Source organism: Scleropages formosus, chromosome 7, assembly GCF_900964775.1.
Source record: "Scleropages formosus chromosome 7, fSclFor1.1, whole genome shotgun sequence".
NCBI classification, from domain to species: domain Eukaryota; kingdom Metazoa; phylum Chordata; class Actinopteri; order Osteoglossiformes; family Osteoglossidae; genus Scleropages; species Scleropages formosus.
Window position 1 is genome coordinate 10,834,823 of NC_041812.1, and position 23,969 is coordinate 10,858,791.

Consider the following 23,969-nt stretch of genomic DNA (forward strand, 5'->3'; position numbering starts at 1 on the left):
CACAGAGCATGGTTCTGGAACCATCCGCGGGGAAATGAAATATGGGATTATATTGACCTATAACATCCTTTCTAAAGAAAATCAGTGAGATATGATGAGCATAACTGACAAGGTGCTGACTGACTGTTAGCATCGAAGCAAAGAGCTACACAATCCACTAAGGGAGCTGTTCACAGTAGCATGGAGGAGGTGTAGATGTACTAACAGGTCACTGCCTGCAGGATACACACTGGCTCCTCGTGTTACCGGTGTTACGAAGTTACGAGTTTTCAGAGAGGCAAACATTTTATTTTCAATTTATTCACTTTTTTTATAATAATAATAATAATAATAATAAGAAGAAGAATAATAAAACCTTATTTTATGTATTGCCTTTAAAAACAGCTTCCCAAAACACTTTAGCAAAAGAAGGAAGTGAAAAAAGTTATAATAACAAAAAAAAAAAACACAATTACAGATTTTATTGATTGTAACTTAAGAAAAGTGGCTGGAGTTAAAAACAAAATTAATAATTAATGAACAGATTTCTTGACCAAGTGATGTTTTATGAGCCAGTGTATTTGGTAACGCCCATTAAAATGGCTCACACTTTTTAGTGGCAACAACATTTATATTGGTCTATTTGGCTTTGTTACAATGCACATTAGAGTGAAATTGTTTCTGAAAACACAGCACATTAATATCTAATTTCCCCAAGTGTCGTGTTCCTGATGAAACTGTGACCTGTGCAGGTTTCAACAAAACGCGACTTTTCAGACTGTATGTTGGTAAATGAGACACATATATTGTTTGATAAGTGAAAAAACAACATTTCTGAATACCTTGTCACAATAATAACCACATTTCTTTTTGTATAAAAATAAACAAATCATAACATACCTGCTTCTTATTTCAGAAGAATATAGTAAAGACCACTGAATTTATTCTAATACAAAGCAACATCTAAGAACAACTAGAGGACTCCAGAAATATTTACTGGTTCAAAAAGAAATTCAACATTCCTAACCATACTAATATATGGACTAGTTTTTTCAAAAGCTTGCATTTAATATTTTTCAGATCAAAATTCGTGTCTGACCATTTACATAGAATAAAGTCCATTGCCTAAATTGCTTGACTGTTTTTCTACAGTCCGCACATACTGATTTATATCATTGTGGTTCAGACTGTAAGGAGATGGACCTCATTACTTTGTATTATTACTCTTCCGTCTGCTGAAATCATGTCACAAAAAGTAAAAAAATGTGAGGAGATGGCAGAAATGGACTTCGAGCAAACACCATAAAACACAGTGACAGGCTTCAGCACGCAAGGGCTCTGAAATAGTGTGCTTATGCGTTTTTCACTTTTACAGCAGCAAAAAAATGAAAGCTAAACATGTCTTCTGCAGTCTCCACATATTCTTGCCAATGTTATGAAATATTTGTTTTTTTAAAAAAAAGCCTGATGGGGTCACAATCAAGGAGTCATTTTATCAATAAATCAAGAACATGCGACAGAAATGGAAGGACAACAAGGAGAGACATCATTTCCAAGTGGCTCGAAAGCAGCGGTTTCATCGGGAGTCTCGGGACAAAGCTCTCAGTGATGATGACTAGCCGAGAGTTCCTCGTATAGCTCCAACAGATTTTCATAATTAAATGTGCAAGTATTTACACCGATGCTGTGCAATTCCTGTCATCCAGTTTTCCATGGTTGTCCCATATTGTCCTTTTTACACAGTCATGCATAAATCAACATTGTGGAACCACAGGTTGGACCTTAAGGTTCATGTCACACCTCTAGTTACTGTTTGGTACAGGCCACGCCCACATGCTTACCTGTAAACATTAAGGCATTAATTTACATTGTTTCTTGTCCAACAAATTCAAGATGGGTGATTCACAGATATCATCTCTCACGTGCCATGAACTGTGTGTAGGACCTTGTTGGGTTGATGCTGTTCATTACAAGTGTCAAATTCACTGACATCCTATACACCACATATAAAGTGACCAAAAGTTGCATAATCATAGGAATACGTCTTTGCCATTCAGAAAAGACGAGTATGAATTTGGAATGCTTATTGTTACACAATTTTTTGTTTCCTTTCAAAAATTAGAGGAAAAGAGACAAGACTGGAAAAAAGGCAACTTGTGCAAAAAAACACCCTCTTTTTCCTTTAAGTCACTTTCTGTTCTTAGAGAGCTTTTTTCCGAGGGTTCGGTATTGTGTGTAAAAAAATTACAACAAGAACTTGGTATCTGGAAGTCTCTTCAGGTCACAGGTCATGCTTTTTCTCCCGATGTCGTGTTGTCGTAGTCCCATGGGCAAACATCAGCCAACTTGGCATTTCCTGCTGAACCCCTAGAATCCGGACTGTTTGGTTGTGTTGCAGAAGGGTGGTGATCCTGTTCTTTACTTTTGGATACGTCCTCGAATTCCCAAGGGCACACATCAGCTAACTTGGAATTACCTGCCACGCCTACTTTGGAATTCGGAGAGTTTTGTTGTGCTGTAGGATTGTTGTTCTGCTCTTTACTACTGGACGCATCCTCAAAATCCCATGGACAAACGTCTGGCCTCTTGCTCTTGGCAGCTGCCTGTTCATTTGTGGAATTCCTCCGCTTGTCCGACGCTACCACCTCGCGACTGCTCTCTTCTGAGCCACAGACGCCCATGGCTCTCGACTGGCTTGAGCGCCGCCTCTCCCCAGATTTGCCTGGGCAGCCTTTTTCCTTGCCTTTAGACCTACGCTTCTCGTCATCCTTATCTCTCGACTTTTCTCGCTCCTTCTCTGGAGCTTTACTGGAAAGAGAGCCTTTCTTTCTTGAGTGTGAGTCCTTGCCCTTGGAAACATGTGTGGGACTGAGGGTCTTGTCAGCACTGGGAGATGGCGGAGCCTCGTAATCCCAGGGACAGATGTCTGCACTCATTGTGGATGGCTGCAGCAAGCTGCCTGTGGACTTTGAATGGTCTGAATGCAGGGTTTTGCCTTTTCCTTCGGTTGGAGTGACGCTTTTCTTCCGTCTGATCTTGTCCGGAGATCTTGCAGCTTCGGACTTAACGGAAACCTCCTCAGAATCCCAGGGGCAGATGTCGGCTTTCTGGGAGGCCTTTCCACTAAGGTTAAGAGGGGTTTGAGGTTTCATCCCCTTCTTCACACCTCGGCTCTCACTGGGCTCTTCCCTCAAGTTTGCGGTAGGCTTCTCTGCAATCTTTTGATTGGTACGTTTGCCAGCTGAAGGCAACTGGTCTTGGAGCTTCTGCTTCTGTTGCAGTTTCCCTTTCGTGCTGCTGCCATGGACTGTAGTGGTCTCTGCTGGAGCAATGGACACGTGTTTTTGAACTTTATTTTCAGACGGAGTCGGCAGGTCCTCCACTTCCCAGGGGCACACCTCGGAGAGGTCATAGAGTTCCTTGCTCCTTCCTGACTCAGAGCAGATGGACGGCTGGCTCCCACTAACTTGCTGTTTCATGATGCCCATCTTGTTGGCGGTCTGTCTGTACTCTACTGACTGGCTTGCGATCATTTTGGGGTAGCACTCCTGCGCTTCATGTATCTCACAGGGAGCCTTCTGATCTTTGCTCTTGTGGGGGCCTTTCTTTGTGCTGTCATCAGCACCGTGTGTTTTCCCCGTAAGACCGAGGGTTTTCTCCTTGGCACTCGCGATAACACTCAAGGACTTTTGCAGCATGGACGTCCTGAGGTGCATAGGCTTTTTGTCCACAGTGAGGTTGTGGGCGCTGGCAGACTTACATACCAGAGGCACAGACTCTGTAGACTCGCCCTCAACCTTCTCCGTGGACTTCTTTGCTAATTTTTTGCCCATCAGGGCATCCAGAAGTGAGTTCTCTGTGGTGGAGACCTCAATTTTGTCAGTGGCAGAGTTGTTGGATTCTTCACTCTGGTCTCGTACATGATCATAGCTGCTGTGGGACTTCTTTATGGAGAAGACCTTGTTTTTCAGAGAGTCCTCCTTGGACTTGCTGGAGTGTGAGGGGTCAAAGGGGTTCTTCCTCAGGGTGCAGAGGCTGTTCCTGGGGCCCCCATGGTCGCCGGTGTCCTTGTCATCCCGGCTACACTGGCGGCTCATGGTTTCTGGGATCTCCGTGATGCGCCTCATAAGAGAGCGGCCGAGGCCTTTCTTCGAGCTGCGCTTCTTCTGCAGGTGGGGGTTGTTGGCCAGCATTTTCTTCCGTTTATAGATTTCAAGCTGAGCATAAAGCTTCTTCAGCTCTTCCTGAGAGGTTTCAGCCATGCAGATGAAAAAATAAGACAACCAAATGACAGCAGTTGATTCTGAAATCTGCAACTGTGATGAACCAAATCAGACTGAAGATTGTGGCTGTACTTTTGCAGTAGATTACCATCTCCTGAACACACAGTCTTTAGAAACAGACATTGTAACCCCTTTACTTCTCACATTAATGTACATATTTTTACCCCACATATACTTAGCAAGACATGAGTTCCAATACTACTTGTCTTCTTCTCTAGTAAAGAATCAAACTGTAAGGTATAGTCGTGTGGCACTGAAGTAAAGATGACTTGCAGTGTGATTGATCCTTGAAACCTAACAAATGGAGGAAAATTTATAGAAATACCCACCCGAATGTCTTCAGGGTCCAGACTGTGTTCGCTCCAGGCTGACGTGATGCTGCTGTTCAGGTAGGACCCAGACCGGCCCATGTCCAGCTCATCTTCAAAGGCTTCAGTGGCAATGTCATCCCTCGTGTGTGTCCCTGTGAAGAAGAACTGCACGGGACAGACGAGCCCCACAGCTGAGGGTTAAATCAGCCGATGAGAACTGTCATCCCATTCAAGACAAATGTGCTGCCATTCACATAATGGCTTGTGATAATGGCTGATGGCTCCAAGAGCCCTTAAAGAACATCAGCCAGAGGATACCTGCCAGCTTACCTCCAGAGCAAGAATACTGCTAAAGAAGGGGGAATGGTGTAAGTGACATAAGGTTGGAAACCTGGGTGAGTGGGGATTCTCTAGTGTCTGGGGAGAGTATGGTAATGGGGAGGGGTAGCTGAGGGAGTGGATTGTGGGGTACCTTGGGTACAAGCAGCAGTCCTAGCGTCACAGTCACGGTGAGCTGTGAGTGAGCGAAGAACAGCATCAACATCCAATCAGGATGCAGCCCTGGTGCCAGAGTGAACCTGGAAATAGAAAGCACCATCTCTGCATGTTGGTCAAGCCCTCAAGGCATCATGGGACTGATGATTTAGAGTGGATTACAGATGCTTTGGTTTTTTTGAATAAAAAGCATTGTAAAATCAACCTACATGTTCTCATCATTAAAACAGCTGTGATAAGATAACAAAGTCCTCCTATTTTGCATACATTACCACACACACACACACACACACATTTTCAGAACCGCTTGTCCCATACGGGGTCACGGGGGAACCGGAGCCTACCCGGTAACACAGGGCGTAAGGCCGGAGGGGGAGGAGACACACCCAGGACGGGACGCCAGTCCGTCGCAAGGCACCCCAAGCGGGACTCGAACCCCAGACCCACCGGACAGCAGGACCGTGGTCCAACCCACTGCGCCACCGCACCCCCCGCATACATTACCATTTTTGCATAATTATCTTTATAACTTTCTGTATTTATTCTGACTTTCATTGTACTTTAAGTGCTTTTAGAGATGGACCAAAGGAATTATCTCACCATTTTAGTAAATTAGTTCACAGAGGATTAACACTTTGACACTTGTGCCTAGTATGAAAAATATTTGCACATCAGCATTTTTCTTGCAATTTCTTTTTTAATAAGCCTAATGTGGAGACTTTCCTTTTAAGATGCTATAAATTTATGCTCCTGGTAACAAAGAGTTTTATAACTTTTCCTTGCAGCAGCAAACACAGTTAATGCAAACTCATAATGAGCTGCAAGAAAACAAATAAGAAAGGCCACGCTGGTTTTAGAGAAGCAAACCCTTTGAAGTTTACATTATAAACTATACCCTTGGTAGCTTTTAGATGAATTTAGGGAACGTACAGAAACGTGTGTGTTGCTAAACGTGAACGTTTCAGCCAGGCACTGGAAATTATTTCACATCGTTTCCAAAACAAATTAGGAAAAGAGCCTAATTAGGGAGCTATTTGATCTACATTGGAGTCCAATTATGTTGCTTCCAGCTGGGAAGGCATTTAAAAACTGCAGTAAAACAGCAGTGCCATTTGGATCAATCTGCTCCTTTATCTGCTTAAACACTGTTATTCAAGAGCTGCTGTGCAGATTGGTGGAGAAGCTCAGTGAAGACTTCAGAGACTCATGAGAACACATCAGAGGTCAGAGGTCATGTGATAAAATAAGGCATACTGTGTTGTATCTTCATCTCTGATCCTTGCATTTCATCACTGCATTTGTTTTCACACGAAACTTCTGAAGCACACATCATAATCCATATCTATATTTGAATGGACATTAAAAATCCCTGAGTTGTCTTCCGCCTCAAACTTGCAGAATATAGTTAAGACTTTGCACTGGCGACACAATATATATCCTAAAGTAATATATTTATTAAAGAATCACCAGTTATTTTTAAAATAACATGTTTATTAAAGTGTCACCTATTACTCATGTTACTTACAAGGCTACGTCAAAAAGTATCCGCAATACATATACAGTATCTATGAAAAAGCTGAGGATACCTTTTGACCTAACCTCGTATATATAATAAATATATATATTCATGCACCCCTGTAAAAATAAGCCTATTCTACAATTTGTACAGTATTTATTGTTTTTCTGACATCCCATCTAGGACGCACCTGACCCTCAGCCTTGCGACCAGTAATTCCAGAATAGGCTCCAGACTGCCGCGACCCTCATCAGGACAAGCAGTTAATGAAAACGGATGGATGGATTCATTCTGCTTGCGCTTTTTAATTTATACTTTTATTTCATGCCTCACTATTATTACTTTCATGTTGTTCGGTTATGTTAAATGTCTTTGAATGAGCACACACCATCAGTTCCTTGTACTTGGCTGATAAAGTGCGATTTCATTTTATCTTGCTTTGCTTTATGAAGTTCAGAAAGAACGAACTAGTGAAGACTAGCAACGCCCCCTCCCTTGAGGGATGCTGTTGACTTTGTCAATGTCCATTAGTTTCCAAGGGCTACTATCAGGTGCAGCTACAGCAGCACTTTTTAGTGTTACCCTTCAATTACCTGGCAAATGTAATACAATTTCTGATCATGATTCTATTCCTTGTCCTCAACAGGAAGAACACAAACACTAATTTGAACAAAAGAGCAGTATGTAAAATGACTGGGCTTCCCTACAAAATATATATAATAACCACAGAAATGTTGCAATACTTTGGTGCTGTTGCATGAATGTGCAGGTACTGTATGTTACCTAATGATATGGAATATTGCAGAGATGACGAGCTCGTTGTAGAGAGCCACAGCCATGTAGCGCGGCTCGTGAAATGCTGACGGCACCGTCCTCACAGCGTAGCACAGGTAAACTCCCCAGAAAAGGAGGAGGACTTCAGCTGTCGAGCAGAAAACAAGCAAAACGGCGGCTAAATGTAAGATCACTGTTTCTTTATTACTGCGAGGCAGTACACTGGCTCCTCATCTTACAGAAACAGTTTGGACCAGAAGCCTGTTTGTAATTCCAGTTGTTCATAACTTCAAAGTTACTTTTCCTACCAAGTTACAATAAAAAAATTTAATAATACTAACATTCCTTGATTTTTTTTGTGGATTAGCATCTGTCAAAATCTTGGATATAGCTATAATAAAACTTTAAATAAATGACTCGAATATACTTTATCTGTTTATCTGTTTATCTGTAGCATCGACTGTTGATAGATTCATGAGTTTTTCTCTATTATTGCACATTCCCTTGCTTCAGCAAGACACTTCTCAAAAGCATTGCATGTTAAATATTTTCTCAGGGGTACAACAGCAAGTGTCAGGATACCCACCGATAGCCATCATGTAGTCCCAGCGGTCCAGAACACACATGCTATACTGCAGACCGTCAGGCGTGCGGCCAGCGTCGACAAGCAACACGTCCCGGTCCAGGTTCTGGCACACGGCCAGGGTCCAGGATGCAAGAAACCAGAAGACAACAAGCAGGATGATCCCGAGCAAGCGCAGCACACGCCAGCTGGTCATGTAAGGGATCCGTTGGGCGGTACGTGACAGGAAAACCTTCAGAACCCTGTAAAGATCCAGAAGAGCGCTGAGCTGAAATCCCTTTTGGACCCCACTACTGGACCACAAGTTAACCATCACCAGCAATCCTGCAACCATACATCATGCCAGGGCAGTATCTTTGTGACACCCCTAGGCAAGAATCAGTCCAGCATCCCTGAGACTTCTATCTCTCAGCTAATAAAGGTACACATACATACATAGAGATTTTATTGAGATATACTGTAGATACATGAATATCATGGAGATGGGAAAATAAAATTAGAACTTATAAATAACTTTTTGTAATGTAATTATTTCTGATAATACATGAACGTTACATATGCACACAGAATAAAAACTGATATTTTAACAACTGGAAACTGACTTATTTTCAAGGTTAAAGCTGCCTAAGAGAACTAACAGATGTAGACTATTTACTATGCGGGGCAAAAGTTTATGTAATAGAAAACGTTACATACAAAATTGCACCATTTCAAAGATACAGGGCGACAATGTGTGACACAATGTTTACAAAGTATATAAAGAGGCATATCTTCAATTTTTTCATTAAAATTGTTTCTACATTATTAAACAATCAATAACTTAGCTAAATTTGGTACCCCTAATACCAGCCCTAATTGCTCAGGTTCGCCTCATTTAATATTGTCCCTTTATCAGGGTTTCCGTTTGTCTATGGATCTCTTTGTAGAATGTGTGAAGTGTGTAGTCCTGTTATTTCTTTTATAATAAATATTTCTACCAATGGAAACGTGAATTTTTTGTTGGATTTGTCACATCTTGTCTGATGAGAAAATTTGGGGAAAAGGTCTTTTATGGATTGTACTTGTTGTTCCAGCTTTCTTATTAGAACTATGGCTTTTGCTGTCATTCTGTACACTTTTGGCGACTGGACATCATGAGAAAAATCCTGATCTCATAGATGCATTAGTGACACACAAACACACCGGTTCGGTGCGCTTTAACCCAGATACGCTGAACAGAAGAGTACCTGTACAGTTTGAGGATCACAGTCCCATAAACAGTGGCAAAGCCCAGAAGCCTCACCCATCTCAGGAGAATGCAGCGGAACACGCTTGGCTCAAAGTACAAGATCAATACCTTAAATGGGGAGAAAAAAAATTGCATTTACATTTATTTATTTAGCACATGCTTTTCTCCAAAGCCACACACATCTCAGAAAACAATATTCATGCAAACATGTTCAGCATATGACCAGGAGCAGAATTTTGCATTGTGCTTTGACCTGTCACTTTGCACTTGAAGACCCTGTTTTCAAACTCCACCTCCTGCTGTAATACCCTAAATCAAGGCACTTACTTGGAATTAATACAGTAAAAATGACCTTGCTGTATAAATGAATAAATGATACACAGTTACATTGCCCTCTCCTGGTCAAAAGACCATTCTGCATTGGAACAGAACTGGCAAAACAGCAAGAGCTGTTGACAAACTGTGTTTCAATGAAACATAAGATACACAGAAAGGGTGTAAAAGTCACTGAAGGATGGATAAGATGCTTTGGACAAAAGTGTCAGCTAACTAGTGTAAAATGTTTTAAGGCTGTCAATCCCTTCCATGCCTGTGAAAGTGGCACCATTTCTCCTGGTTTGGAAAAAGTGTGACTGGGTGTGATTTTAGAGGATCCCGCCCCGGTGTTTGTTTTGTCCCATCAAGCTGTTGTGTAACCAACCAGAATCCAATCAGCCGGACTCCTTCCCCTACTAACAGAGGGGTAAATTGTGTACGTCTCGCCTTGCAGCTCCTCAAAGCGTTAGCCACCCATGTACATGGGGATGCGACCCGCCACACAACTGACTGACTCTATGCGAGCAGTGATTTTCCACATCCAGCAGACCAGTAAACTCAAATAGTCATGAATTTCATCCATACAGATTAATTGGTACCCAAGAGACGAACTGCTTGTTCTGCTGTAATGGAGTTTTGGTGTGTAGAGGAGTTCACGCAAACTTAGAACACCTCTCAACACTGGTGTAGAACTGGAGGGAATGTATGCCTACAAAAACTTGCAATACATTAATTATACTTTGTAAGGCTTTTATTATAAAGGTAAGATTCAAACCTGCCACCTGTGGGTCCAAAGGCAGCAGCTATAACCACTACACTACCAACACTAGACTCCAACTCACTTGTGATTGTTGACCGATTAATCCTATAAACATGTGCAACGTTCCTCATCTTATCATTGATCACCAGCACTTAGAAACTCTAGACACAAACTGTAAATTCTGTGGCAGTGAGTTGACTTAAGGCTGTCCCGACATTGCTATTCGGTGTGGGTGCTCTTTACTGCCATCTACAATCTCAGTAGGTCAACGCAGGCTGCTTTCACTACAGCAAACACATGTTTTGGAAAACAAGAAAATCCAGCTTGAACAAAACGTAATGAAATCGAGAAATTTATTTGAAAATTCCTAACTTGACCGTTCTTTGGGAAGGGAGCCAGTTTACTTCACTCTCTGTATAATAGATAGCTGCAGTTTGTTCTGAAGACACACAAATGAAACAGTGCAAGCGATCCAGGTGGCTTTGAGGTATCGGACCACCGAGACTCGTTTTTTTCTGTTTTCACCACAGATAGAGCGAGAGGATACTCCCGGGGGAACCGGACCCCATATGCTAGTCACTCGGACGATCTCATCCCCCAGTTTGGAGCCAGGCTGCGGCACTAGCGGAGCTATCTGAGTTGAGGACGACAGACAGGCTGTTTGAAAGCACATCTAATTAATCCTGGGAACCGAGAAGCTCTTGAGGACAAAAATGTTCTTTCTGTCTTTGGAACAGGAAAGTGCTCTGCTGCGCTTTTTAAAACATTTATGATGAGGAAACAAGCGTCGCTTTTCATTCACGCGTTGCCCTCCCCCATCGCTCCCTCACTCTGAGTGAGCCAAGGGTGTTTTTTTTTCCTGATGTTAAACAATATATGTACACAAACTCACATACTCAAAATCATATAGTCAGCAGGTATGTTTCTGGGCACCTGCACTACTGCTCTGCTTCCTCATATTACAAACGACTGAGCTACAAATTTTCAGAGACACAAACATTTGCAAGTTTAATCAATTTATATTCTTACTTATCTACTTTCTAAAATTTGTTTGTTGGAAAAATTGTTTGTAGCAAAATTGTTTCCCCTCCAAAATGACTAAAGCCAATGAAGCACCTAAAAATGTGTGGAACCAGTTTAATTCAATTCAGTTCCACAGTGTTTACAAGTCATGTCTGGTGTTCCTGAGTCAGTGATCAATAACTAAGATGAGGAACGTGTTTATGGGATGAATCAGTCAACAACCGGCACTGAATAGGAGTCTGTGGCAGACAACATATTTCTAGGTTAATAAAGTATCAAAATAAAATCTCTTACAAAGTATTTCTTATTTTATTATCACTGTTTCCAATATTTCACAGAAAATAACCAATAAATAAAGAAAGGGTTGAGTGTATTATTAACCTTTTACTGAAAGTTATTGGTATTAAAGGTGACTTTGGAGTTATGAACAAAATGAGTTATGTACTGACTTCTTGTCCATCAGGTGCACGGCGCTGAAACTGAGTCGCTTTACTTGAAATATCCAGTCGTATAAATGTGATATAAGTGGGCAGCCGCGAAGCTCAGCCCTGCAGCTTGATGGCTGAAATGGTCCGGAAGGTTCTGTGGTTGGATTTAGATTTGCAAAAACGACAAGGCTGCAGCCACGAGTGGAGGCTCATGCTGAAAAATGAAACCAAAAGCAGAACAATTTTGGTGTCGCTTGCGACTAACAGCTTCTGACCCTTTGGCTCCTCGAACGAGCGGCCTGTGGCTGTTTCGCCGCAGAGGTGGCTCTCGCGCTGTAATGTGATCTGAAATTCTCCGCGATCGATGGAGCACAGCGGCTCTGATCAAACCAGACGTGCACATCGGGCGGATGCAGAAAAACTCAGAGCAGGATTCCAGGGAGCCCAGCAAGACGCCGGGGAAGTGTAAAATGTTTTCGATTAATTTTTTCTATGCAAAGGATTCCGTGAGACGACAGAAAGGGGGGAAGACATGTATCTAAATGCCACAGATGACAGAGGAGTCAAATGTGCAGAGGGGGCGGAACAGCAGCCGATCTGTCTGTGGAGATCTGGCGCTCAGACGGTTTGTATTAGTCATCTGCCGCCACGAGGTCCATCACACAGCACCCCACATTTCACCGCAGCAGCCCTGGCAAACCCGCTCTCTACGACCATAGGCCTGTACATTCCCCCAGCTGTTGGAACAGCTGAAACACGGCTCATCCACAAAGCAGCCGACGTTCTTAGTCACAGTTGAATAAAAAACACAGTTTGCATTCAGCTCCAGTGCTGTTTTCATTTAAGTCCCTTTGGATTAAAGCGTCAACTGACTAAATGCAAAAAGATGCCACAATGTCATTATTGAGCAGGTGTGCTCCCGGGAGCCATTTTTCTGGCTTGCAGCGTTCGATCGACCCACAGCGAAGCTCATCTGCTCCTCACCATCCGCTCTGCCCTTCTGTAAAGTGCTGCGGAGCACTGGTGTCTGTATAGCAGCAGGAGGTAAATCAGCTCACGCGACCCTCACTGTGCCAGGCTGTCACACGAGGATGCCTTTTGGGCCTTTACCCACAATCCTTTTCAGGCCGGCTATCAATCATTTTGTGCGCCGTGGACAGCAGGAGCCTCACCATTCTGAGCAAATTTCCCATGAGGCAGCAGAGTAAATCATACATGGATCTTTTCTTTTTCTTTTTTTAACCTGAAATCAATTTAATGGATGATGTTTCGCCATCATTCCAGCAACATTCCAGAAATGGTTCCGTATGATCCGAATTGAAAATCCATTTCAGAGCCTGAAGATTCTATAACTGGCCGAAAACATACAACTTCCAGCTGAGAAATTGGACAACTGGGATGCAGACAAATGAAAGAAAGGTCTAATAGATTTAGAAGTGGCAGATGAGGTGTGTTCAGTATGCAGTCGTACAAAACAGAGGAAAAGTGACATTCTCAGCATGGATACTAATTAAATAATCATCAGATTTATTTTTAAGATGTAAATGTTTGAACTTGATGGCTCCTTTAAAAATGCACTGAATGCAGTAGTGGACCAGATGCTGGCAGAGGAAAAGGGGTTTGTTCTTTTACAAGGAACCGAAAAGTCAAGTATGATTATTTTTAAAAAGGAAAACATCAAGCTGTGCGAACCCAGTGCTTTATGGGTTCAGGACACTGAAAAGATTACTTTATTCCCAGAATCTGACTAAAGACAAGTGAAATATTCAAAGTTGCAGCATTAACAGTGAACTCAAAAAAACAAAACAAAAGATGAGCTTTTACCTTTAAAAAAAAAAGAGTATTTGTAGGAAGATGATCAGGAATCGTCTATAATGAGTTTTATGCACTTACTCAAGCAATGAACATCGGTGTATAAAGTGGAAAGAAACAAACTAGGTTTACTCAAGAATCACGTATCGGCAACTAAGTCTCTCTTTCTCCTATGTAATGCACAAATTGTATTTTCTCTGAGATGTATGACGCTTTGGAGAAAAGCATCCAAAATGAATAAATGCAAGCAAGTGCATCAGTGACAGGTTTGAGACTGTTCTTGAAATCTGGGATGGATTCAGCAGCTCTGAGGGACAGAGGTAACTCATTCCACCTCATTTGTGTAGAAACCAAGAACCTACAAACAACTGATTTTGAACCCTTATGTGTGGGACTACCAAGTACCCAGAGGTAGAGGAGCACAGCACTTTTAGTGGCTGTAGGGAGTGACCAGGTCCCGCAGATGTCATGATGCTGATTTTTTTACCATTTTTTAAACTGTAACCAGTCTCGAACTTGTTCCATCATCAGACCAGTGATACAAACCCCCATCCCAATGGGTAGACCTCCCATCTAACTTGGTGCCCAAACCTTAAATGGCTCCTCTGCACCTTAACTGGCATTTCTTTTCCAAGGGGCTCCTTGCCCATTGAGGTCCTCACCCTAATGACATTAAAGTGGCATAAACATGCAGTGGTATCCATGGCAATGTAAGCATGATTGGAATGTACACAATCTGCTGCCCACAAATCCTCAATGTCCAGGAACAAAATCAGAGCCTATAACTCACCGGGAAGTAGAGAAGGATAGATCCAGAGAGGATGACCTCCAGGAGGATCAGTCCAGATGCTTTGATCCTCTAAGATAGAAAATCAGCAAAGGAGATGAATTACAGTTACATTTATTCATTTAGCAACATAGATCTCATAGAAGAATACAATGTGTGCATTACATTAGCAGAAAGACAGGCTTAGATGCAGATTCTTAAGTGCAGTTAGTTTGTTATTTTCCACTATATGAACCATTGTTCAACGCACAAGTAGCTGCATAAGAGTTTATCTGAATATCCATGATTCCTGATCACCTTACTATTTTTTTTAGATACATATAAACATTTAATGGTGCAAAGCATCAATCCAGACGTTACACACTCAAGAGTACATTACAGGGTAAAGCACCTTGTTGGACATCCATACCCCAAATCATCAACCACTCAGAAGTCACCGTCATTTTCTGTCAGACAGGCTGCCATGTCTCATGACAATATTCTTTATTGTGCATGAATTATTTTGATGTTTTGCCAACGTTTTCAGCTGAATTTAGCTAATTTTAGCAATTGAATATTGCACTGTAGCGTATACATGCTGGAGCAGTTGAACAAGGAATGTTTCCTTTCGGTGGCCTACTATCGTCATCAGAGGTAATGGATGTCACTCCGCGACAGCAGATGGAGTAGTGGTTAGAGCCACTGCATTGAAATCAGAAGATCATGTGTTTAAATCCCACCTGCTGCTCTTGTACCCTTGATCAAGGTACCTACCCTGAACTGATAAATAAAAATTACCCTGCTGTTTAAATGGGTAAATCACTACAAGAATCTTAACACTGTAAATCACCTTGGAGAGAATTGCTAGGTGAATAATTGATGGTGATGAAGTTGTGGAGTTTGTGTTTACACCTCGGTGTGACTTCAGTGGTCAATGGAGAGATGGTTTCCTCCTCCCTGAAAAAGCTCAGCTTATGCATAATAATGCAGAAAAAAGCAAAAAGAATCCCAGCGAAGAGGCGGTAGTGGGAGGAACGTGCTGTACTGAGCACGCTCGAACGCACCGGTGTGCTGAGGGATAACGCGGCGCATGTTGCCAGATCTGAGGATTTACTGGTTTTATTCACATAAGCCGTCAAGCTGTGGGTTTTGTCGCTTGCCTTTCCACCCAGGTTCGCTTTGAGAGGAGTGCGACAGCTGGCAAGGGTTTTAACACAGCTGGTTCAAAAGGAGAGCTCATATTTCTGGTTCAACTGGAATGGGACCTGCTGGAAGATGCCGTAAGACCTGACCTTTGCACGCCACACGGGAAGGCGAGCAACAGTCATAATCTCTCGCTCATTATGCATCAAAGACGCAGTGATAAATATTTTGCATTATTTAGCATAACTATTCTGCTCAGGTCCGGAGACAGGTGTTCGTCCGACCAACCCTGCGGTCAATGGAGATGTTATTGAGCTGGTGTTCGAGTTGCATGTCATGTGATCCAACGTGGTGGGAAAATGGGTAGTGGAGACAAATATCCTTCTGACACGTGTGTCCCTAGCAGCCTGGACGAAACGAGTACTGTTGAAGTGTCACATCAAATGGTCGGCTTGGCAAGCCTCTAAAGGCCTTGCAGTAGAACAGAGAAGGAGAGCTTCTGGACAGAAGGGAGCCCATCTGGCATATGAGATCTCCCACCATCAGTATAAACACCACTGTACAATTTTATCTGTTGACCAGATATTGTTTGTAGGAATGTTGTTCCCCATCAACTCCATAGGTTGTGGGTCCAGGTCCCTGTGCGTCATTTCTCTGAGGGTGCTCCTGGGTGCTCTGGATGTCCACCACTCAAAGGCCTTTTGCTGAGGAGTTGCCTTTAGCATGTCCTTCTGTGATCACCTTGAGGTCAAGAGCACTACAGTAGGAGTAGGGACCAGTAACTCAGGTAACAGAATAAAGTAATATAATATAAGGTAACATAACATAACACAACATTACACACACACACTGTCTGAAGCCACTTGTCTCAAGTGGGGTCGCGGCAAACCGGAGCCTAACCGGGCAACACAGGGCGTAAGGCCGGAGGGGAAGGGGACACTCCCAGGACGGGACGCCAGTCCGTCGCAAGGCACCCCAAGCAGGGCTAGAACCCCAGACCCGCCAGAGAGCAGGACCCGACCAAACCCACTGCACCACCACTATGCCCCCTTCTAACACAGCATTGCGTGTTGTAAAATAATGTAAAGAAACAATGTAACAAACAAACATAAGGCAAGGTAATGTAACAACATAATTTAACGTAACATAACAGAAGCTAACAACTTACACACACACATTTTCCGAACCGCTTGTCTCATACAGGGTCGCGGGGAGCCAGAGCCTAACCCGGCAACTCAGAGCATAAGGCTGGAGGGAGAGGGGATACACCTAGGACGGGATGCCAGTCCGTTGCAAGGCACCCCAAGCGGGACTCGAACCCCAGACCCACCGGACAGCAGGACCCGGTCCAACACACCACGCCCCCCCCCCCCAACACAGCATTGCGTATTGTAAAATAACGCAAAGAAACAATGTAACAAACGAACATAAGGCAAGGTAACGTAACAACATAATTTAACGTAACATAACAGAAGCTAACAACTTAATGTAACATAATTTAATGTAAAGAAGGGAAAGGTAACGTACCACAATGTCAAGTAACACAACGTAACATATGTAATGTAATGTAATATAACCTAAGACAATGCAATATAATGCAGCGAAATGTAACAATGTTATATAAGGTAACACCTGATATCATAACCTGATGGAATGTAAGGTAACAGCATAAGTTTAATATAACATAACATACTATAACAGTACAAACAACTAAACAAAATAGTAGATCACTGGATCCCCTAGTCTTTCCACACTGTCCTCATTTATTGAACTTCAAAATTCAGTACAACAGTTAAGACTAAGTGTTTTGCTAAAGGGTGCAACGGCATGGGCTCTGTTCATGTAGCTGTCAGCAGATCAGGAAGGAAATGGCTCTGAACAACATGGGTTTGAGACCCTTTTTGAAAGCTGGGATGGATTCAGCAGCTACAAGGGGAAGAGGGAGCTCATTCTACTTCATCTGTGCTAAAACCAAGAACCAAGTCACGGTGCTCACCTTGCTCCGGCGGAAGTGGTAGACGAACAGCATGCTGATAATTGCCGCTAATACACAGAGCCCCTGGAAGGAGAGCACGGCCAGGCGGAGCAGCCTATCTTCTTGGGCCAAGCAGGGTGAGTCGTCCTTGCAGTGGGTGCAGCCTTCATGGCACGGCAGACAGGGTGCCACACCCTCCGTCGCAGCCTCCTCGGACAGGCCATCCGAAGCATCCTGTGACTTCTCCCTTCCTGTGGAGGTGGGTGTGAGGGGAGTCAGAGAAGAGAGGATACATTTGGCCCAGCTTCCTCTAATCTTGAACCATCAACCTGCCCCCTTCAGTCCTGCCTGGGCGTAACTTTACATCTAACACCCCAACTGTAACACGACCCTTTGTAATCGCTTAGTGGGGTCACTGAACCGACACGCGCCCACAGAGGGCTCCTCACCCACGGGGGGCTGAGCAAATGCAGCCATCAGAGGGAATCTGAATCACTTCAGCGAGATGCTTCTGTGTTCCTCTATCTTTAATCCAACAAAAACAACAAAAAGCGACATGAGGGCGGATTGAAACGCATACTAAACAGCCCTGTCACCTTGCATCTTCATTAATCTATGAACATGCACAATACGCACGTTTAGAATAATGCAGATGATGAATTATGCATGATGTCCTGATAACATCCTGCTGCGCGGATCTAAGCAGCGTACAAGATATGTACATATTTGAGTGAGAATTTTTTTAAAAAACCATTTATGTAAATGCATGTATGATGCAGCAGAGCTATTGTTTCATTAAGGCGTGAGTGACTCTGCAGTGATTCACCGCCTTTCCACCCGAAAGATCTGTTGAAAATGAGCGAAGGCCCAGAGCAACACGGAGGAGGAGTTACATAAGAAAAATCTAAACATAGGTTGAATCGAAATTTATATCTGTTTTGTTTTTAAACTCTGTGTCGTCCCTGACCCCTGTCTCCACAGTAACACAGTGAGAATAGACAGGTTATGGCAAGAAAGTGTCTCTGTTATGCAGAGGTAGTATAAAGGACACCCCTGCAGGGTAAGTGGGGGCTTGTTATATTGTGGAGGAAGGCCAGCTGAAGTGGGATACTGCTGTATTGTTTTCAGTAATCGCACACAAGATCCTCACCATGTCTTCTTAGTGGACACTGTGCTGTAACCCAGTCTCAGGGACCGGGACGAGGACAGGGGCAGAGGCAGGTGTGGGGTGAATTTATGTATTAACAATATACATAGATAGGGATAGATAGAGCCTAATGAGTGATGCTGTGTCTTTGTGATGTTCATTTACCTTCCTCCATGGAATAACCAAGGAGAATCAACTGAATTTCTATCACAGAACTTCGATTCTCACTGGGTAGGATCGAAACTTGACGCAAATTGACACCAGCTGTGCAAAATATTAAAACGATGAAGGAGCATGTGTGTTCTCTGATGCACTACGGTCAACACTGTGTGATGCATGTCACAGAAAAAAATATTTCTGCTTGTTTCAAAATATGTGCGTCTTATCTAAAGTACTTTTATTTGAACTATTAAATGTGCTAATTCAGTCTGAATAAAACTGAATTTACATCATACTTGTTTTTCCTCCCAGTCACTGATGCAAGAAATGAACGGCTGGTGAAAGTGATACTCACTCTGGAAGCCGTTGAGCGCCACTCTGCTGGGATGGTAGAAGCCCTTACGGCAGTGACACCTGTACTTGTCTAGGATGAATCCATGGCCGACGATCGGTTTGCACTGTCAATGAGAGCAAAACACACATCAGAGAATTAGTAATTAATTCACAATTAATAATGTTATTATGATTTCTAAAATGTATAATTATTTTTCCAGCATTTCAGTATAATGAAAAGACATTGACAGTGATTGAAGTCAAATGTCATAGCAACTATAGAAGGACAAACTTTTCCTCTGTTGTTATATCTCCGGACACTGAGATCTAAACACAGGCTCCTTATCTCAAGAACGTTTCAGTCGAAAACAGCTTAATAATAGGGATGTTCCTGGATTTATTCACTGCGTGCGTTTAGTAAAAATCCCAGATAAAGCTATAATAAACAAAGAATACTTACTGACTTGTAAGATTTTATGTTAAGATTTTAATTAAATTAAATATATAAAATTGCAAAGGAATTAGTTTGAATTTATAAATAAAAATCACTGAAAGTAAAAAAAAAACCTCATATTCAAGGCTGATTGTTCCCTGATTCAACCCATAAAATATGACTACCACTAGACACAAGCTAAAAACATTGTGATAGCGAACTTGATTAAGGTTGTTCAACATTCCCATTCTGTTTGCATTCTCTTTCTGTGTGATGTGAAATCTCTGAAGGAGCCAGGCAGCTTTTCCAATCTTCCCTGTTATGAATTATTTATGTTTGTGTAGCTGACACTTCACTTCAAAGCAATTTATACTAATTTAACCATTTATACATTATGATAATTTTTGCAGTATAAGTTTGGGTTTAGATCAAGGGTAGTAAAGAAGAGGTGAGAATCAACCCAACATCCTTTGAGTAAAAGGCAGTAACAATAACCACTACACCATCTGCTGCCCCACTGCCTATTCAGAGCTCTTACCTCAAGCCCTTTTGCCTAATGAATCATGATTTGGATGCAAGCCTTCAGTAATGACTCAGCACCCATTAGCGGGTTATGAACTGAATCAAACTCTAAGGGCTTGAACTTTATGAGGCCATTTGTGAGTTTCAAAATAAACACTGTTCTGTGGGGGCTGTACATGGAGCTCACCCAGTCTACAGGTGAGAATCTGAAACTCCTGCTGCATTTGGATTGGTGTGAGGAGGGGAGACTTTACAGGGGTGGATTCAAAAAGGGACAATGTGTTGGCGAAGAACACAATCAGCACAACCCACAGATGCAAATTTAGGTTTCCTTGATATACCTTTGAAAGGAAGTTATACTTCACAAAGAATTTAGAAAGGACTTGATACTGAACAGTGGATGGAGAGCATAAATTGGAAAGACCATGCATCCCTCTATCTGCTTCTCTCTTTGAATTCGCAATCTAACACCAACTATGAAACACATACAGCAATCCTGATCGCCACAAAAAGAAGCCGCTAAGAAAATATGTAGTGTACACACTCTGTCTGCAGGAGCCATTAACTTGTCCTCCTCCATTATTGCTTTTGTAGCACAAAGCAACCGAATCCGTAGGGTATTCATATAAACTGTAAATTGCCATATGCGTTTTTCTATCTAATGGTGATTACTGAGCCACCATTTCAAGCGACCCTAAATTTTCCCTGCAGTTCCCCTTTTAGTCGACACTAAATTACCTTCTACAGCACAAACACAAGAAATCAAAGCCATCATCCAGGGTACCAGGTGGTGAAGTGGGTGCCGAAGTGAAATTGTTCCCGAAAGGTTATAGATTCAAACTGCAGGACAAATTTTACTGTTCCAGCATCATATAGACCTGTGCCATCTCATTTGCTTTGATAAATCCAGCAATTCGTTGCCTATCCAAAGTGTGTGATGGAAAACACTGGCCAAAGGGTGGGGTACAAGCTGGATGGTTCAAAACACCTCCCTTAAAGGTACAACAGCTGGATCCAGTGTGGAAAATGAACCACTAGGTCTGTGTCCTTCCCTGTGTTACAGTGGTCAGGTAGCTACGTTGCATATGCACAGACAGGGAAATGGATGCGCAAAGTGTATCTCCGGGGCTCGCAGTTGAATAATTCATGTGAGCTGGAATGATGATGATCATCATGGATGAAACCCTAACAAGCAAAATATTTTTCTGAACGTGGCCCCAGGCGAAGGCTCGTTTGGCTTTTCCCATGTCACGGCTGAGCCATCGCCTTGTAAAAGTCCATCAGATGCCGTTTGTCTTTTGGCATAATCACTGGCAATCATGAAACGCTGCATTATTCCAGAGCATGGGGGAAGCCCTGTACACTGCTGAAGAGCACAACTTTAGCCACAGAAAACTGTGACTGCATAAAGGTATAATTTCAGGAGCATGTAGTACTCATCTCATAATGTCCCATCACAAATGAAAGGCTTAATAAATAGATACATACATTCATATGCAGACACATGAGTTTGATTATTTCTCAACCAGCTCCCATCATGTGCTGATAGCTCCCTGATCCAGCTTCCTTCATTCTGCTGCACGCAGAATAAATCATTTCCATCCAGCCCCCTCGTGAAACACGCTTGACAGTTACAGATAATATATTTGCATAATGTTATTACATAATATTTCCTTTTCTGCAATATGAGAAGGCCTTTGAAAAATCATATGAATTTTAAAAATGGTACGAATTTTATTGTGCTTGAAGAATGTTTGCACATTCTGGTTGCCTCCTTGCAGGCAGAATGTCCTGGGTTCAAATCTCACTCCCGTCTTACTACCCTTGATTAAGGTACCTCCCCTGAATTTATACAGTAGGATTACACAGCTATGTAAATAGGTTAATTAGTGTAAGGGCGGGGGGTGTGGTCACGCAATGGGTTGGACTGGGTCCTGCTCTCCGGTGGGTCTGGGGTTCAAGTCCCGCTGGGGGTGCCTCGTTATGGACCGGTGTCCCATCCTGGGTGTGGCCCCTCCCCCTCCAGCCCCATGCCCTGTGCTTTGGGGTTAGGCTCCGGCTCCCCGTGAACCCGTATGGGACAAGCGGTTCAGATACTGTGTGTGTGTGTGTACTGTAAGGGTGATCATCAAACGCTGCAAATCTCCTTCGACAGTTAAGTAAATATAACATGCCCATTTGTCATAAAAATTGTTCAAAATGGCAAATATTGGGCAACTTTTCTTCACAACATGTGGTACCTTGAACACAGGACCTTAAATGTAAGAAACTAAAAGGTTTTAAGGATCTTCTTTTGAATGTTTTAAATATGACAACTATTTATAAGCAGACTGATGAATATTATACTTTTACACTACAGATTATTATTACAAGTAATAGTTTAGTTGCATGGCAGAGCCAGGTTATTAGAGCATTTAGACTATTACATTCAAATTCACACACACACACTTTCTGAACCGCTTGTCCCATACGGGGTCGCGGGGAACCGGAGCTTAGCTCAGCAACACAGGGTGTAGGGCTGAAGGGGGAGGGGCCGCACCCAGGCCGGGACGCCAGTCCGTCGCAAGGCACCCCAAGTGGGATTCGAACCCCAGACCCACTGGAGAGCAGGACCTGGTCCAACCCACTGTGCCACTGTGCCACCGCACCCCCCCCCACATTCATATTCAGATTTATTAATTTAACCCTTCTCTAAAGCGATCTACAAGAAAAAAATTATTTATTAGTCCATTTTTTGACAACCAAGTTCTCCAAAGAATCTGAGCCCTCTCTCAGTTCCTGGTAAATGGTCCTCTTGATTCCTGGTCAATAACAAGATGAGAAACACTGCATGTTTACCGAATGAATGGGTCAACAACGTGCATTTAAAAAAGTGTATGGAAACAAGCATGTTCATTTTCAATCATTTTAAATTGGGTTTCGTTTTAATGCAGCTCAGAGTTAATGAAGATATTAATGTAAAAAGCCCCTCATTAACATATTCATGAGATGTTTTTTCACCAAAGCAACTTCCAATGAACTCTGTGTAGTGTTTTATCAGCCCACACACCTTATTCACCAAAGCGACTTACACTGCAAGATACACTACTTATACTGGGTCAGTGGAACACACTCTCTCTGTCACTCACACAATGTGGGGGAACCTGAACAGCATGTCCTTGGACTGTGGGAGGAAACCAGAGCAAACACATGCAGACATAGGCAGAACATGCAAACTCCACAGAGACTGAGCAGGGATGGAACCCCATGTCCGCACCACCCAGGTGCTATGAGAGAGCAGAGCTTCTCATTGTGCCACTGTGTCACTTCTGCAAATGGTGTTGTTTATTATAACTACATCCAAGATTTTACAGAAATTAATCAGTGAATAAATAATGAGACATCTGCATTACTAAGCTTTTATTGAGTGTGACTTAGTGGTGAAAGTGGCTTTGGTGTTATTTCCAATACCAACTGTGTTTCTAAACAGAAGAGGCAGTGTAAGATGTTATATGTCATGTCATCCATGGACCAAAGTTGGAAGATGGCTCTCGAAGTCAAGAACAGTAATGGGGCTTGCTCTACATGTGGAACAATGTTCCTTCAGCCATAAGTCGCACTGCTCAGGTTGGACTACCTGGTAAAGAGCCATAAAACTGGGTAACCTGCAGTGCAACTGGCAGCGGGGTTTGCGGAGTCTGATCCAGCAACTGCTGCTTCCAGTAGCCGTCTGCAGGTGCTCACTCGTGTCCTTCTGCATCCTGAGTGGGCGCAGCAGGCAGTGCAGCATTGAAAACAGACTAAAAATAATTAGGCAAGCATTGAAACCTGCATGTGGTGGTCCCCTGAGTGAGCACCGGCCCGTTTCCTGCCCAAAAAATTTCAGACACGGTCCTTGAGTCGGCACTAGTGATGTCTGAAAAGCAGCAGTAGTGTAGCTGGACGTGTGCCTGCACATGGTATTCATTACACTCTATAATGATTTCTGCGGAGAGAAATCGTCTC

General features: G+C 42.8%; 1 protein-coding gene across 1 annotated transcript in view; it reads right to left on the minus strand.

Moving 5' to 3' along the window:
* Positions 1-1,118: 1,118 nt before the first annotated feature.
* The window catches only part of LOC108937586 (probable G-protein coupled receptor 158), a 38,722-nt gene continuing 15,871 nt past the window's right edge, over positions 1,119-23,969 (minus strand). The window contains exons 3-11 of the mRNA XM_029253297.1: positions 19,053-19,155; positions 17,413-17,642; positions 14,298-14,366; positions 9,168-9,277; positions 7,945-8,183; positions 7,368-7,506; positions 5,046-5,151; positions 4,592-4,738; positions 1,119-4,223 (exon numbers count right to left, since the gene is read on the minus strand). Of these exons, the coding sequence (XP_029109130.1) occupies positions 2,268-4,223; positions 4,592-4,738; positions 5,046-5,151; positions 7,368-7,506; positions 7,945-8,183; positions 9,168-9,277; positions 14,298-14,366; positions 17,413-17,642; positions 19,053-19,155 (3,099 nt within the window). The 3' untranslated portion in view covers positions 1,119-2,267. The remainder of the gene's footprint in view (positions 4,224-4,591; positions 4,739-5,045; positions 5,152-7,367; positions 7,507-7,944; positions 8,184-9,167; positions 9,278-14,297; positions 14,367-17,412; positions 17,643-19,052; positions 19,156-23,969) is intronic.